The sequence below is a fragment of the Mauremys mutica genome, chromosome 1, assembly GCF_020497125.1.
Source record: "Mauremys mutica isolate MM-2020 ecotype Southern chromosome 1, ASM2049712v1, whole genome shotgun sequence".
Lineage (NCBI taxonomy): Eukaryota > Metazoa > Chordata > Testudines > Geoemydidae > Mauremys > Mauremys mutica.
The window spans coordinates 173527509-173544960 of NC_059072.1; the positions used below are offsets into that span (position 1 = coordinate 173527509).

Genomic DNA, 17452 nt, shown 5'->3' on the forward strand with positions numbered 1-17452 from the left:
GGTAAGAGTTTGAATTCATTTAGAACATAAGAACATAAGAAAGGCCGTACCCGGCCAGACCAAAGGTCCATCCAGCCCAGCATCTGTCTACCGACAGTGGCCAATGCCAGGTGCCCCAGAGGGAGTGAACCTAACAGGCAATGGTCAAGTGATCTCTCTCCTGCCATCCATCTCCATCCTCTGATGAACAGAGGCTAGGGACACCATTCTTACCCATCCTAGCTAATAGCCATTTATGGACTTAGCCACCATGAATTTATCCAGTCCCGTTTTAAACATTGTTATAGTCCTAGCCTTCACAACCTCCTCAGATAAGGAGTTCCACAAGTTGACTGTGTGCTGCGTGAAGAAGAACTTCCTTTTATTTGTTTTAAACCTGCTGCCTATTTAGCTTAACTTAAGCATTAATTGTTTTATTTTCTTGTAACCAACAGTTACAAGAAAATAACAGTTATGCCCCATTACTTGTAATCCCTTAAAATCTATCATTCTGTAGTTAATAAACTTGTTTTATTGTTTTATCTAAAGCGGTGTGTTTGGATTGAAGCGTTTGGGAAACTCCATTTGGGATAACATGGGCTGTGCACATCATTTTCTATTAATGAAATGACAGACTTTATATAAACTTGCGTTGTCCAGGAGAGAGCTGGGCAGTACAAGATGCACATTTCTGGGGGAAAGTCTAGGACTGGGAATTTGCTGGGGTTGTTATGCAGTGTAATTCAAGGGTGGCTGGCCATAGCACTTCTAGACTATAACTGGGAGCCAAGTAACTTACATGCTGAAGGCTGTGTGTGAGCAGACCAGGAGTGGTTACTCTCACAGCAAAACAGTGCAAAAGACACCCCAGGTTGGAGAGTTGCAGGGACACAGATGTTCAACAGTCCAGATTGTACAGTAGGCACAAGTAGGCACAGCTCCCCAGCCAGACCCTCCCAGGGGACACCAGGCAGAGCTCCCCAGCCAAACACCTCCCCGGGGACACCAGGCAGAGCTCCCCAGCCAGACACCTCCCCGGGGACACCGGGCAGAGCTCCCCAGCCAGACACCTCCCCGGGGACACCGGGCACAGCTCCCCAGCCAGACACCTCCCCGGGGACACCAGGCAGAGCTCCCCAGCCAGACACCTCCCCGGGGACACCGGGCAGAGCTCCCCAGCCAGACACCACGGGGACACCGGGCAGAGCTCCCCAGCCAGACACCCCGGGGACACCAGGCAGAGCTCCCCAGCCAAACACCTCCCCGGGGACACCAGGCAGAGCTCCCCAGCCAGACACCTCCCCGGGGACACCGGGCAGAGCTCCCCAGCCAGACACCTCCCCGGGGACACCGGGCACAGCTCCCCAGCCAGACACCTCCCCGGGGACACCAGGCAGAGCTCCCCAGCCAGACACCTCCCCGGGGACACCGGGCAGAGCTCCCCAGCCAGACACCTCCCCGGGGACACCGGGCACAGCTCCCCAGCCAGACACCTCCCCGGGGACACCGGGCACAGCTCCCCAGCCAGACACCTCCCCGGGGACACCGGGCAGAGCTCCCCAGCCAGACTCCCCGGGGACACCGGGCAGAGCTCCCCAGCCAGACACCCCGGGGACACCAGGCAGAGCTCCCCAGCCAAACACCTCCCCGGGGACACCAGGCAGAGCTCCCCAGCCAGATACCCCGGGGACACCAGGCAGAGCTCCCCAGCCAGACACCTCCCCGGGGACACCGGGCAGAGCTCCCCAGCCAGACACCTCCCCGGGGACACCGGGCACAGCTCCCCAGCCAGACAACTCCACGTGGACACCGGGCACAGCTCCCCAGCCAGACACCTCCCCGGGGACACCAGGCAGAGCTCCCCAGCCAGACACCTCCCCGGGGACACCAGGCACAGCTCCCCAGCCAGACACCTCCCCGGGGACACCAGGCACAGCTCCCCAGCCAGACACCTCCCCGGGGACACCGGGCAGAGCTCCCCAGCCAGACACCTCCCCGGGGACACCAGGCAGAGCTCCCCAGCCAGACACCTCCCCGGGGACACCGGGCAGAGCTCCCCAGCCAGACACCTCCCCGGGGACACCGGGCAGAGCTCCCCAGCCAGACACCCCGGGGACACCGTGGTCCTGCAGGGATGGGGCGAGCCCTGCTGAGCAGGGGCGGGGCAGGAGGCGCAGCCCCATGTTGGGAGACTATTAAGGGGTGAATGGGCTGGAAGCTGGAGTCTCCCCCACAAGAATTCTAGCCCCGCCCCTGTGAAGCAATTGGTTGCCCTTCCTCGTTAATCAACAAAAATCCCCCGCTCCCGATTGGCTCTCCCACAGCTCCGCCCCCTCGTTTGACTAACATGGTGGCCCCGCCCCCTTCCCGGTAACCATGGGTTACCATCCTAGTTACGTGCCCCTTCTTCCTCGCTTCTAGCGTTCTCCGTGTGGCTGCGACCCCAGCCAATGGGCGAGCGCAGAGGAGGGGGGGCAGTCACGTGAGCCGGTCACGTGCTACCACAGTGGCAGCGTTGGGCCCGCCGGAGCCGGTTCTGAGCGCAGCTACCGACCCGAACGCGGCCTCCTCCCCCCCCCACTTCCGGGGCCCTCATGGCGGGGGCAGGGCGCGGCGCGCGCGGGGAGCAGCCGGCGGGCGGGGCCACAGGCGCCTACGCGGCTTCGTCGCCTGGCCCCGCTGCTGAGCGCCAGGTAACGGGGTGGCCGCGAGCGCCCGGCTGGAGCCTCTGACCCCCCCCCCCCCCAGCCCGGCCTGCCCCGGCTCCGCTCGCTCCTGCGTCAGCGCCGGGGTTGCTGGGCTCGTTCGCGGCGCCCGCGGGCCCTGCTCCCCCGCCGGGAGCCGCGCCCCAGCTTCATGCGGGGCTTGGGGCCGGGGGCTCTGGTGCCGGCTGGCGGGAGCGTTAGCCGGGGGGGGCGGGGGGCGGTGGGAGGCAGTTCCAGCGCATCATCCCCCTGGGCGGTGCGGGGCGGTGCAGCCTGGCTGGCCGGAGGCGGGTTGCTTCAGCCCTGGGAGAGGCGTCTGTGGGCAAAGCCTGGGGCAGACTGTTAAGTCTGCAGTGAGACACGGTGGGTGAGGTAATGGCTTTTATTGGACCCGCTTCTGTTGGCGAGAGTGAGAGAGAAGCTTGGGCGCTACACAGGGCTCTTCGTTCAGGTCGGGGGGAGAGAGCTCAGTGGGGCTCCAAAGCTTGTGTCTCTCTCTCATCAACAGAAGTAGGGCCAATGAAAGAAAATATCTTCCCTATCTTGTCTCTCTAATAGTCTGGCACTGACCTGGCCAGGACAACCGTGCAAACAACGTAGTACATCTCTAGACAGAGGAGAGTGGATCTTTGGTACCACCGGGAAGAAAATCTCTTCCTAGGGTGGAAGAGACCAATAGACGAGACCAGGGGTCTCAAACTCAAATGACCACGAGGGCCACACGAGGACGAGTACATTGGCCCAAGGGCCACATTACTGACACCTCCCCCGTACTGTCTTTGGCCCTGCTCCCACTCCACCCCTTCCATGAGGCCCTACCCCATTCCAACCCCTTCCCTGAAATCCCCACCCCACCTCCGCCCCCTCCCTGCCCCCGGGGGGGGGCAAGAGGGGTGTGGCAGGGGCTCATGGCAGTGGGTTGGGGTGTGGGGTGCAGGAGAGGGGAGGGGTGCAGTAGCGGGTTGGGTGCAGGTTGCGTCAGGCAGCTCAGGGAAGGGGATTGGGGTGCAGGAGCGGTGCGGCAGCGGAGTCAGGGTGCAGGGTATGGCGGTGGTTGGGGTGTGGCAGGGGGCTCAGGGCAGTAGGTTAGGGTGCAGGAGGGGTGTGGCAAGGGGCTAAGGGCAGGGAGTCGGACTGCAGGAGAGGTTCGGGGGGGGGGCAGGCTCTGGCCTGGCGCGTACTGGGGGCAGGGCAGGCTCCCTGCCCGCCCGGCCCCTGCGCCGCTCCAGGAAGCGGCTGGAACATGGGGGAGGAGAGGAGCAGGGGTGTGTGTGTTGCTGTTGCTTCAGGCACTGCCCCCAGCAGCTCCCATTGGTTGGGAATGGGGATCCGCAGCCAATGGGAGCTGCTGGGGACGGTGCCTGAAGCAACATCAACACACACCCCTGTGCCTCTCCTTCCCCAGGTTCTTTCCGCTTCCTGGAGTGGCGCGGGGGCAGGGCAGGCAAGGAGCCTGCCCTGCCCCCGGGTGTCAGGCCGGAGCCACTCTAGGTAAGCGCTGGGGCAGGGCGGGGAGGCCATGAGGACCTTGCGGGCCGCGTGTTTGAGACCCCTGGACTAGACCTATCTGCAGAGCAGTGGCTAGATGTTGCTGCAGATGCATGAATCCGTTTGGACTACTGTTTGTGCAGTAACTTTGCATTACAGAAGAACAACTTTTAGTGGTTCGACTATCATACTGTCTCATAGCACAGAAGTGTTCCTTCTTATTTTGTACATCTGTTAAGTTAGTTTTCACGGGTAGGAATAGTATTAAAATTTTTGCCGAGAAAGCTTTTACTGTTGAAGCCACCTCGAGGTTTTGTTCAAAATAAAATACAACTAAAACCCCTCCTCTAAAATCCAAATTTAAGAAAAGTCAAGCAAGGCATGTAATAAATATGGAGCCAAATGTGATTAAATTAAAACACTTCTTGGGGAGTGGTAGTTTTAAAGCCTTGGGGTGTGTTTTTTTTTTTTTTTAAATAATTTATAAGTGAGACATCAGACTTTTGTCTTGGGAAGAAAATTCCCCACCCTAAGCCTCACCATAGCAAAGGCATACATTATCTGGTAATGTAAGACATGATGGTGGTTTACCTAAAAACAGTTTTGCCCTACACTGTGAAGATACATAAACGTGTTTTAAATTTGTTCCACTGACTTTGTTCATAGATATAATATTTTTCCCTGATAATGATTTGCCTACATTTATATTTCATATGCTTGTCCTGAAGGTGAAAAAGAGAGCCGCTTATTTGGGTTCCAGTCCTTTGTGATTGCTTGTAGCTTTGCTGACCAGCAACAGGAGAGTGAAACTAACAAGGTTCTGCTCTGTTTTGTAGTTGACATTCAAACTTCAGTAGGCAGGAGAGAAGCCATCAAGAACTACTGCAGTAGTTTTCAAATGTTTGTATTGGTGACCCTTTTCACACAGCAAGCCTCAAGTGTGACCTCCCACCCCCTTTTAAATTAGTTTAAAAAAAATATTTAACACTATTATAAATGATGGATGTGAAATGGGGTTTGGGATGGAGGCTGACAGCTCGCGACCCCTCAGGTAATAACCTTGCGACCCCTGAGGAGTCACAATCCCCCATTTGAGAACCCCTGAACTACTGGTTTCATGCTACTCTCTGGGAAAGCCATGAGCAGTAGCAAAAATAAGTGATGTAGTTATTGATGAGGGAGGGAGGCAGAGGACTATTTTACTGAAGACTTCCTTCCACCAGCAACCAAGAGGCTATTGAAGGAGTGTGGTTGTAGAGGCACTCCTTCCACCCCTGGAAAGCTGTGGAATGTTTGGGGAGACAAATCTGTCTCTGAGCAGTCAGATAAGCAGCTGATAAATTTGAAGCTTCATTAGTCAGAGGCTGGCATTAGAGGCAGCATCTTTGAGCAGATTCTGAGAATAGTTTCCTGGTAGTAATCCCAGGATACTTGTGCTTCCTAGAAACTGGCCACGGAGATACGAGCTTCTTACCAGCATGCTGCTGCTTAGTCTAGTGGAGAGAGAAATAGTGGTGTTAAGAAGGGTGGTTCCCATACTCTTCCATATCAGCCACTAGATAATAGGAAAGCTACTCTGGTTAATTATTAGATGTGGTAGACTTTTCTGTCCCAGCAGCATAAACAAACTTGAAAGGGCACGTAATTTAAAAATCACACTTGTCTCCTACTGTTGTTTATAACACCTAAGATCATTCTACCTTGAAATCAGACCATTCTTAAATTTTTGTTTACTTTGCATTTGACTGCCTATTGTGTATAATCAGGTTTCACAGTGGTCGCCCTATTAGTCTGTATCAGCAAAAACAATGAGGAGGCCTTGTGGCATCTTAGAGACTAACAAATTTATTTGGGCATAAGTTTTATGTATAATCAGTGTATAATCAGTTGCCTCTGTTTGTGTGGGTGTTTTACACAGCAACAGTGGGGAGAGAAATATTCCCCCGTCACTCCAAAAACCGAACAGGGAAATGGGATTGTAAATCCCACAAAAATGGGCACGGCAAAGCAGATGGGGAAGAGGAAGCATCTGAGACTACTCTTAAGTCTCCAAATCTGGGTAGATAAGCAATCAGAAGCAAGACCAATTTGAAAGTTTACATTTAAAAATAGCTCCATCTCCTTTTCCCAAGGCCTATATGCTGATGCTCCTTCCATTAGGATTTTAGATCGTGACTACACTTGGAATTATCACTGATTTCAGCCATCAACATAGCTGTGTGATGGGTCATCCAAGAAAGCTTTGTACCATGGGGTTTGTCTCTGCTTGAAAACTGGGTAAATCCTATTGGTGCAAGTTGCAGATTTCCTTGTCTACACTAATTTAGCACTGCACAGATGCCTGAAATAGGGGCTAATACCCAGTGTAAACAGAGCCTTAGGATAGGAGTGGTTCTAAGCAGGGTGGCTCTTCCCGATAAGGGAAAGAAAATTTGCTTTGGTTACGCTTGGGGACTGACTGTGTTCTTTGTTTTGTTTTCTTCATTGCTACTAGTGACAAGACTGCACCTGAGCTGGTGCTTTCTGCTCCTCCACCTTCTTGTCTCTCACTGGAGTTCTCGGACCTGTCCACACACAATTTCAGTAGCTTCCTTGGCCCTGGATGGCTGGCGAAGGGGGATGTTTAGTCTGATGGCCAATTGCTGTAACTGGTTAAAACGGTGGCGGGAGCCTGTCAGGTAGGATTAAGCAATTGAGAGTATTCTGTGTTTCTACAGTGGCTTTCATCCCAAAGAATCTCAAAGAGCTCTATGTATTGTACTATATGTCCAGGGTTACGCCATACTACCATTTTGTCTGTCTGTCTTTTCTTCTTAGCTACCCTTTGGTAAAACCTGATTTTTTATTTTATTTTATTTTATTTTAGATAAAAGACCAAAACCTAAGGTGCATAATTGTTTTTTCTTTTAGAGAAAATCAGAAGTTTTTTGAGTTTTAAAAAACAAAACACAAACCAATGATCAGTTTTTGTTTCTGAGTGAAAATTCATGAAGTTCAAAATACTTTTCTCTTTTGTGTGGACTTATGTTGGGAATTGGGACAGAGAAGAGCAATGACAAAATGTGTAATGTAGGCTGTCAAACTCATTCTGGATTTTGTTTTTAATTATTCTCCGTGGGAAGGGATATACAGTAAAGGGTAGATATACTACTCTTTATCCACAGCAGATGTTATATCATTGAGAGTTTTGAACAAAGATCAAGGGTAGAATATGGCCTTTATGAAACGTTAGTTTTAATCATCATTATTTAACTGTCTCATTGTTACATTCAGCATTCTGGTAGAGTATTCTCACATTTGGGATCACTGTTGTTTCTCCCTTCTGTTTCTTTTCCTTCCTCATCTTCCTTCCTGTTTTTAGTCTCCCCTTTCCCTGAATGGGATTGCTGACACCTCTCAGAGCCATTGTTTTGGATTGTCAGTTTCCAGACACAGGAGAACACCATATTTGTTTATATTTGGTGTACTTTGGAAGAATTTCTTGGCAGCCTTGAGAGCTACAAACTTAATTTAAAAAATATGGATTCTGTAGAATCCAAGCTTGTCAAATGGGTCACATGAGTCTGTTTAGTGGTCACATGAGTCTGTCACTTATCTGACAAATGCTTGCAGACTTTTCTGCTTATTTCACTTGATTTGTTTGGTTGCTGCTTATTGCCACCACTAGAATTCATTGTGATCCTGCTCTACACCTCTTGCCCTTCTGGAAGCCCTGAAGAAATTGTTGTGGAGCTTCACAAACTTAGTTTGTCACAAAATGCTATCATATTCTGAAGGAGATTGGAAATAACCATGTTTTATTTAATGTCCCCTTAATTAGTGGAATTTGAGAACTTGTCACCCAACTATGCCAAAATATCAGTTTTACCTATTTTTAAAATGAGATTAGCGAAGGTGTTGGTTGCAAAAGGTTCTGTTTTTTGTCTTTTGTTTTCACAAATCCATTCAAGCTCACTTGAATTATTGAGAAAGTAATGAAAGTATATTTCCTCATTGCTGTATTTTAAATAATCCTAACCACGGAGAGAGGAGGTGTATGTGAATTTAACAGGGCTACAGCACAAGTGACATATTTGATGTATTGCTCATTGATAGGAACAAATGCCTTCATTATGGCCATGGGGATTTGCCTTGGTTAGACATTGATATAGCTATACCAGTATGAACACGTAGTGTACACAAGCAATGCTGCTGTTTGCACTGGTAGAACATAAATTACTCTGCTTGCAACTGGGATAACTTTCCTTGTCTGTAGTGGAGAATTTCAGTGGTGCAGCTACACTGATGGTTGCAGTATGATCAAATCCTCAGTGTGGATAGGGCTTTAGTTTTAGTTTGTAGGAAAAGGGGGAAATGGAAGTTACGGTAGTTGTTAAAGAGAATATAACCATGCCAAAAAATATGGAATTCAAATTGATGGTACCTGGGATTAAATTTCCAAAAGACAAATAGAAATGAAAGGCAAAATCATTAAGTCTTATATATCTCTCTTCAAATTATATTATCACCCAGTATTAAGCTTATCTCTTTATTACTTAGTCTGCTGCATTCTTTGATTAGCTGGCTGTATGTTAAATACCAAATAAACAAACATAAGTCTCTCTGGTACTGGATATTTTGAAATGTATTGGTTTTACAGGTTTGTGGTAACTTTGTTATTTATGCATTCAAATACTTGCAAAAGTCCAACACAATGTTCAAGTAGGGGAAAAAAGCCTTGCAATATCTTTTTTTTTTTTTTCCTTCTGAAGGAAGGTGACACTAGTGATGGTGGGACTTGATAATGCTGGTAAAACTGCTACAGTGAAAGGAATCCAAGGAGGTAAGCAGTAAATCTTTATATGAAGTTCTGAACCAAGTATTTTAAGACTAAATATGCTGGTCAACTCAAAACCTCTTTTTAAAATCACCAACTTAAAAAAATCCTAAATGATATGACCTCAATTCTTACATCTCTTTAAAAGGATTTAGAAAGGGGTTTTATGTTCCTCTGTTTAAATGGGTATTCCAAGCAAGAGCAAAACTGACTGCACAAAGGAAAGAGTGAAACAGATGACACAAAATTGCTCTCAAAAGCAGAGAGAGATACATTGTGGGGAAAAGATCTTATTTCAGTTATAGTATTCTTAGGTGTTGTGGCGGCTATGACAGTGTCTTGGACAAACTATTGGAATTAAGTGTAAGTATTTTAGGAGTTGATTGTATTAAAAATGAAAATGTCAATGTCCTATTGAGGGATTGTATGTATTTACATGCGGGAGGAGGGACCACCACCCTCCAGGAACTAAAAATGGTGGAGGTGGGGAGGTGCTTAGGCACATTCACTCAGGGCATAACGCCTCCAGATAGCTTCCGCCACTGCAAAGAGGCTTACCTGTGCTTGTTCATACTGAATTCTCCAGGGACCAACAGTCAAAGGAATTTTGGGTAAATAGCCTGAGTTAAAACTGACTCAGGGTCTTCTTTCTGATCCAGCAAACAGAAAGGGCCTCACATCCAGGTGGGGCTCCCAGTCCTTAGGGAAAAGTAGGAAGTCTGTCTTTGGCCCATTGATGCCCCATAAGACATCAGCTGGTTGTGAGCTGAAGCTGTGATGAACTTGTGACCACAAGAAAAAACCCTTGTGTGGGGTTGGAAGGACTAATAACCAAACAGAACCCTTTTTGGAGTGAGGGAGTGATCCTTGGTAAGATCATTAGCATGCTTGTAGGGTTTTTTGTTGTTTTTTATGTTTTTCTCTGTAATGCTTTCACCTTAAGAATAAATATGCTTGCTTATAAAGGGCTGTGTGGTAACTTAGAACTCTGGCAATTTTATTGTGTAATTATCTTTGAAGAAATGGAAAAACAGGCCTCTGTAGGCAGTCTGTCTTTTGGTGTGGATATCACAGCATAGTCAGGGAACTGTACAGCCTCAAAGTACCCCCATCAAGAGGGAGAGAAACATGTGAATCCACTCAAGAGAGGTGATAGCTGAGGAGCCTGGCCTGTTGGTGCTCCTGCTGGGCCATAGAGGGGAATATGGGTGCAGTTGCCCTGAACTGTGATGTCACTTGTAATTATATGATGTATAACACTTTGAGACAGAAATGAATTCCCCCCTCATTCTACCAACCTGAGTTTATGGTGTCCCTTTTAAAAATGACTTTTATTTGGGCTTCTTGCTTTGAGAATATAGGCCCCAGTCCTGCAAATGACTCCATCGTAAAAATTCAAACCTTAGTCCAGTGAGTCAAGGGATCTGAAGGGAATTAGGCCCGCAATTCCCATTTAAATTCAGTGGAAGTTTAGCACATAATTACCTTGGACTTTTTTAAAATTCCAAGCCTAACTTTTCAAGGAGGTGAGAACCTAAGTGCATGTGCCCAGGTGCACCTGCATCTGGGATTTGTGTGGCTAAGTGTGTGCACAATCATGATTCATGTGTACATCTGCTCTGGGTGAAGGTGCATGCTCATGTCTGGTGGCCATGCATGTCTTTTAGAATGTGAGTAGTTTTTCAGTCGTTCATTTGCTGGCACATGCAGTATATATTTTTCCTCATAGGGTAAGAACTTTTCTGTTAGAGAAGGAGCTGACTATAAATTGCCAGCTTTGTGACAGAGAGAGAGAAAATCTCCACCGTTCTTTTAGGATTTATATTCTGGCTCATAATTTTGTTCGAATAATTGCAAAGATATAAAGTGTTTCTTCTGGTTAATGAGGCATTTCACTTATTAGCATAGGTTAGAGAAATCAATAGATCTGATTTCTTTGTACAGAAATTGCTTTCTGATGAAATATACCGCAATGTGCATACATCAGTAAACTTTATGTAAAGTCAACGTTATAAGTATAACCTATTTTATGATATTGACTGTCAGTATAATTAGGAAAGGAATCTGAAGAAGGAAATGGTGTGTATATAACTTAAAGGATGGTTCTAATGATATATTTTTATATCCTCATTTATAACCAGGAAAGCAACTTTCTAGACATTTTCTACAGCAACAGCTCATTTGGCTTTGGAGAGAATTTTCTCTTGCCCCTCTCCACTGACTAATGCACATGCATGCAGGCCATAATTGGAATCGGATGAAATTGGTGCTTTTGGAAACAAATGTTTGGTGTAACTTTGTGTTTGAGATGGTGAAAGGTTTTTCCAGCTGTGTGCATTTAATTTAGCATCTAGGGTGTGCTACACAATATACTGACAGGTATGAAGACACACACTCTGCCCCAAAATGCTAGTTGAGGGTCAGTAAATCATAACCTCATTTACACCTGATAAATCCATTGAAGACTTTTTCCCCCACTCTGTCCTTCTGGATCTTTTTTTTAAAGACAGTGAATCCTTAGTTGATATTTAATCTGCCATTGTTTCAGCACTGATACTAACATCATTGTTTCAGCACTGATACTAACACCTCCATCAGCAAAATGAACTAATTTGCCTCAAAATTTGACAGATAGCTCCTCTTCCAGGATAAACTCTTTCTAGAAAGATGGAACCAAAATGGACTTGATATTTCCAATATGGGGTTCCATATTAAGAGATTCTGACTCTGTTGAAAGTTTCTTAATGCTTTGTTGTGAAAACAGCTTGACCTAGAAATGTCACATTTGTTTTTCTCAACTGACCTCATGGTGGAGAGTGAATTCAATTAGTTTTCAGGGTTGATAGTAGCTAATTGTTTAGTTATGCTTGGGGGTCATTAATACTATCGGATGGTGAACATAGTTTTAATTGAGTGCATTGTAATGCACATGTATTCCAAATATATGCACCTAGATGTATTTTGACTCTCAGAACTCACAACCAGCTGGACCAACCAGCACAGTGGGCAAAGACTTGCTATGAGGTGTCTGCAGCCAGGAGGGTTTCACAGAAAAGACTGTCCATCATAATCTGGGCCCTCTGAACTTCACAGTACAATGGGACTAAATTCTGTGGCGGCAGCCTCTAAAATTCTGCATCAACATTAACTTGTTCTGCGACCATGAAAAATACTCTTAGTTCTCACTGTGTCTCCCCCACAAACACACACAATTATGGCTCATAGTTGAAAATACTCAGCATAAAATTTGTCTGCTATTTTTGAAGATAACATTTTTTCACTATACTTTCCATTTATCCTGGCTGTGCAGTCTGGGTTTTGGCTCCTATGATGATACCTAAGTGGTCTGGCTCAGAATTGCCATTCCTTGGTGTGGCAGCGAGGGAGGGTGCTTGTACCCATTTCAGTGGTTCATCATTCTAGTTTCACAAGCCTCAGCTGCTGCAGAGTTCTTCAGGCTGTTGCTTCTGACTTCCTGCTCTCTGGTTGCAAGCTGGACTCCAGCTGTTGCTCCACGACCCTCTGTTGCCTGGCCCCCTGTAGCAGTGCACAGAAATCTAATTACCTCCCTCCAAGGGAGGAGCTGGAAAGTGAGAAGAAGGGTAGCTCCCTTTTATGTGCACCCAGCTAGCCAGTTAGCTATAAAATCCCACTTGGTAGCTGTTCTCTACTTGCTTTACCTGTAAAGGGTTAAAAAGTCTGACTTTATGCATAGGTAAAAGGAAGCCAAAAGAGCCAATGGGAAGGCTAGAACTTTTTAAAATTGAAACAAGACTCCCCTTTTGTGTGTCTGTGGTAGCTCTCCCTGAGAGCAGGGACAGGGCTGGACTATGCTGTAAAAGCTTGCGCCAGGTATGGAAAATCATTAAATCATACCTAGACACTACTCATTTAAAACCCCAGATATGTAAGTAGATCAAGAAATGTCTAGGAAGACGGCGATTAGGTTTATCTTTTTTATTTCTTTATGGCTTGTGGACTTCTCTGTGCTAACCCCCAAATGCTTTTGTTTTGCTTGTAATCATTAAGCTGGAACTCAAGAAAACAATTCTTGATGCTTAATTATTATATTTGCTCTTTTAAAATCTATCAATAGCCTAAGTTCCAGATGTATTTTCTTTCCTTTTGTTTTTAATAAAATTTACCTTTTTAAAGCACAGGATTAGGATTTTTGGGTCCTAAGAGGTTTGTGCATATGTTGTTTAATTAGCTGGTGGCAACAGCTGATTTCCTTCGTTTTCTTTCTCAGCTCTTCCCTGGAGGGGTGGTGGTGAAAGGGCTTGAGGGTACTCCACAGGGAGGAATTCCCAAGAGCCCGTTCCTGGGTCTAAAGAGTTTTTTTTTTTTTTTTAATATCAAGACAAGGTTATTCTCATACAGAAGCATGTGTTAATCTGGAATTAAGGTTGCAAAATTGTTTTCCATCTAAAACCTGTAATTAGAGGCAAGTTGGCTATTTTAGTTGTATGGGCTTAGACTCTGAATTTTGACATACAAATCATAAAATAAATGAAATTGTTATAGCTAAACGAATCTTTCACCAAATGTTTTCTTTATGATTTGACAGAGTCTCCTGAAGATGTAGCTCCAACAGTTGGATTTTCTAAAATTGACCTTAAACAGGGAAGGTTTGAAGTCACTATCTTTGACTTAGGAGGTGGAAAACGAATACGAGGCATCTGGAAGAATTACTATGCTGAGGCATATGGGATAATATTTGTTGTGGATTCCAGTGACACAGAGAGAATGGAAGAGACGAAAGAGACCATGACTGAAGTTCTAAGACATCCTAGGATATCTGGGAAGCCTATATTAGTGTAAGTAACATGAATAAATGATTAACTACTAATCTGTAATTTATTAAATGTTGTATGTATTCAGATTAGTACGATAATTCTCCCCCCTCAGCCTTTTTCACCTCTTTTAGTATCATTACAAAAGAACATAATAATGGCTGTATTTGGTCAGATGAGTGGTCCTTCTAGCTCAGAATCCTGTCTTCCCACAGGTGCCGGAGCTAGATGCTTCAGAGGGAATGAACAGAACAGGGCAATTTATTGAGTGATCCATCCCCTGTCATCTAGTCTTAGCTTCTGATAATCAGAGGTTTAGGGACACTCTGAGTCAGGGATGCAACTCCATGCTATCTTAACTCAGACTCGTTGATGGACCTATCTTCCATGAACTTATCTAATTCTTTTTTTACCCCAGTTTTACTTTTGGCCTTCACAACATCCTGGGCAAGGAGTTCCATGGATGATTGTGCATTGTGTGAAGTGGTACTTCCTTATGTTTGTTTTAACCCTGCTGCCTATTCATTTCATTGGAAAACCCTGGTTCTTGTGTTATGCGAAGGAGTAAATAACACTTCCTTATTCACTTTCTCCATACCATTCATGATTTTATAGACTTCTATCATAACCCCCTTAGCTGTCTCATTTCTAAGATGAACAGTCACAGTCTTTTTAATCTCTCCTTATATGGAAGCTGTTCTCCACCCCTAATCAATTTTGTTTTAGTGGTTCCTAATATTCTATTGGGTTTTTTTGACAACCACTGCACATTGAGCAGATGTTTCCAGAGCACTATTCAAAATTACTCCAAGATCTTTCTTGAGTGGTACCAGTTAATTTAGACTCCATCACTTTGTATGTATAGCTGGGAATGTATTCTCATATGCATTTCTTTGCATTTATCAAGATTGAATTTCATCTGTCATTTTGTTGCCCAGTCACTCAGTTTTGTGAGATCTCTTTGTAACTTTTCACAGTCTGCTTTGGACGTAACTATCTTGATTAATTTTGTGCTGTCTCCAGATTTTGCTACCTGACTGTTTACCCCTTTTTCCAGTTCATTTATGAATATGTTGAACAGCACTGGTCATGTTACAGAGCCCTGAGGGACCCTGCCATTTGCATCTCTCCACTGTGAAAACTAACAGTTTTTCCTGCCTTTTAACTAGTTACTGATGCATGAGAGGACCTTCCCTCTTACCCCATGACTACCTACACAGTATTACAGTTGCTGTACTGTATTGTGGTATTACTGACGTATTTTTACACATCAGTCTAAGTATCACGGTGTTAGGGGGGCAATTCTTTTTTTGGGCTTATTCAGAACTTTGTTCTCTTTCGTCTTGAACTGAATGTCATGAATACTCTAATTACATTTGTGACATTTGGTCCTCTCATATTTAGGCCGTTGTAAGTTCAGCTTATTCTCTAGAGGGATTTGAATTCGGATCTGTTGCATCCCAGTGAGTATCCTAATTACCAGGCTATAGAGTATTGTGGAGTGGGACTCTCTCATTCTGTTGAAGCTGTTGCTCTTAGTATAAAATACTTGACTAGCCATTGAGCCAGAGGTGGGGAGAAGAGAGTATGCCTATATTCAGGGGTTAGGGAGCATACCTGGGTTCCAGTCCCTGTTCCAGAGGTGAGTGCTCTAACCACTGGACTGTTGGTTATGAGGGGTACCACCTCCTCTTCATTTGTGAATCTAGCCTTTCATTTTACTTGCTTTTCTTAAAAATACCCAATGCAAAACAGTGCATTCAGCCCAAACTGAATCTCTTCAATTTTTTTTTTACAACTGCCATTGAATAAAAAAAACAAAAACCCACCACGGTTATTTGCCCAGCTCTATTTACCAGTAAATTTAACATTCATAAGTTGTGCGTATCTAACACAAGGTGGTGCTACTGGTACATGAGCAGAAAAATCTAATTAGAGAAAGCTGACTTTAATAACAGTTGGGATTTGTTTTTGCTTTTGGTGCATATGCTTAATTTAAAAAAAAAGTGGAAGGTTTCAGAAGGTCTAGCAACTAGAAAAATATTAAATTTTGTTTGAATATGATTGACTTCTAGTATTCTACTTCTCCTAAAGCTCTCTGTTAAAAACAAATATTTGAAGAACACCAGAAATAACAAACTTTACTAATTCCCTTTTTAGAACAATTGTGCAAAAGTAGGACTGTACAACAGCTTTGCCAAAAGAAAGATGGATGGCATAAATGGTAAACTAGGACAAAACCCATGTGTGGGGGGCACAAGATTGAATTTTATAATACCATATATATATATACAGTGCATCAATTTATCCTTACATAACCAGTGTTATCTACAAGGTTACCATGCACATAATTTGAAGGGGAAGCTCTTTGCTTTAAAGCTCAAGTGCTGGGAATCTGCTAGTGTATGAGACTCCAAAAGTGAAACTGACTAGTCTGTCTTGATCAAGTTAAGCGAAGTGCAGAAAGCAAACAGCATAAATGTTGAAAAGTAAATTAGGTTTTTTACTTGTCGTCTTGTTTTCTATGATGGTGTTGGTGTTACTGGGAAGAGGACAAATCTACTTCTACAAATATTTTAACCCAACAGTGTTTTTAAAAATGAAATTGTGACAGCCGTCAACTGTCACAGTCTCTCTAAATGAATAAAAATTGTTCAGCTTTCCATTATAAAATCTCTAGGTCCTGGTCCTGTAGTTGGGAAGGGTGGGCCTTTGTGCCCATACAGAGCCCCTGTGACTTCAGTGGACTTGACAAAGGCATACGGTCTTCCCTGCATGGATCTAATTGCAGGATCAGCACCATAATCGGAGTGCGGTGGGCTAACTCAATCTTCAAGTTTGTTGAACTTGTTGCTTTTTAGCTGATTGACAGTACATGATTTGTGGCCTGATGTCAAAATTCATGTTGTCCATAAATCCTAGCCCTGAAAAGGGATTCACCCATGCACAGCCCTATGGCCCCACACGAGTCAGTGGATCTTTGTCCAGGATTGGTGCAATATGTTGTATGGTTCCCTTTCTTTGTTCTGGTGCCACTGGCATAATTGCCAAGCTTTCTGCAGCTTCAGGAGACATGTTATACAAATTATTTAATTTGTATAATTTAGAGGTTGTTGCTACAGGATTTAGTGGTGCTTGACACAGAAGTGCCAAGGAGTACTCGAACCCTGGATACGAGGCCTTGGACAGTAAGCAGGACTGTGAACAGCATAGAAATATAGTGCTTGGTAGAGGAGAAGAGACCAGGACCCATGGGGTCTTGATCACAGCCCAGTGCACCTATAAAAGATTATTCTATGGGGAAAAGATCTTGCACTCTCTCTCACTTAGACATGAGTGTCATGTGGCAGGTCTGTCCTTCACAAAACTTAAACAAACCACTTCTTAAGACCAGAGTACAGGAGATGACAACATAGCAGCATATGGAGTGTTTATATTGTGGAGATCGGTCTATTTTAATATTCCATTGCTTTCAATTTTTGAAGAAGTGTAGTTTTATTTCTTACTGTTCATGTTTACTCCTGAATAGTTTTCCTTTCTTGTTTTCAAAGCAAAATCATTAGCTTGGAAAATGTCACTTACAGAGCAAAGAGTATTAACAATAATTAAGGCTAAGATTTTGTTATGGATATTTTTAGTAAAAGTCAGAGACAGGTCATGGGCAATAAAGA

The 17452-nt window shown here is 44.9% G+C and overlaps 1 protein-coding gene across 5 annotated transcripts in view; it reads left to right on the top strand.

The window, feature by feature from the left end:
* Positions 1-2497: 2497 nt before the first annotated feature.
* The window catches only part of ARL13B (ADP ribosylation factor like GTPase 13B), an 87622-nt gene continuing 72667 nt past the window's right edge, over positions 2498-17452 (top strand). For 4 of the 5 annotated variants that reach the window (XM_045001937.1, XM_045001935.1, XM_045001938.1 and 1 more), the window contains exons 1-4: positions 2498-2672; positions 6667-6850; positions 8924-8994; positions 13556-13805. In XM_045001937.1, the coding sequence (XP_044857872.1) occupies positions 6792-6850; positions 8924-8994; positions 13556-13805 (380 nt within the window). In that variant the 5' untranslated portion in view covers positions 2498-2672; positions 6667-6791. Of the gene's footprint in view, positions 2673-2940; positions 3048-6666; positions 6851-8923; positions 8995-13555; positions 13806-17452 lie in introns of those variants that run through there. The other variant, XM_045001936.1, reaches the window with a different exon arrangement.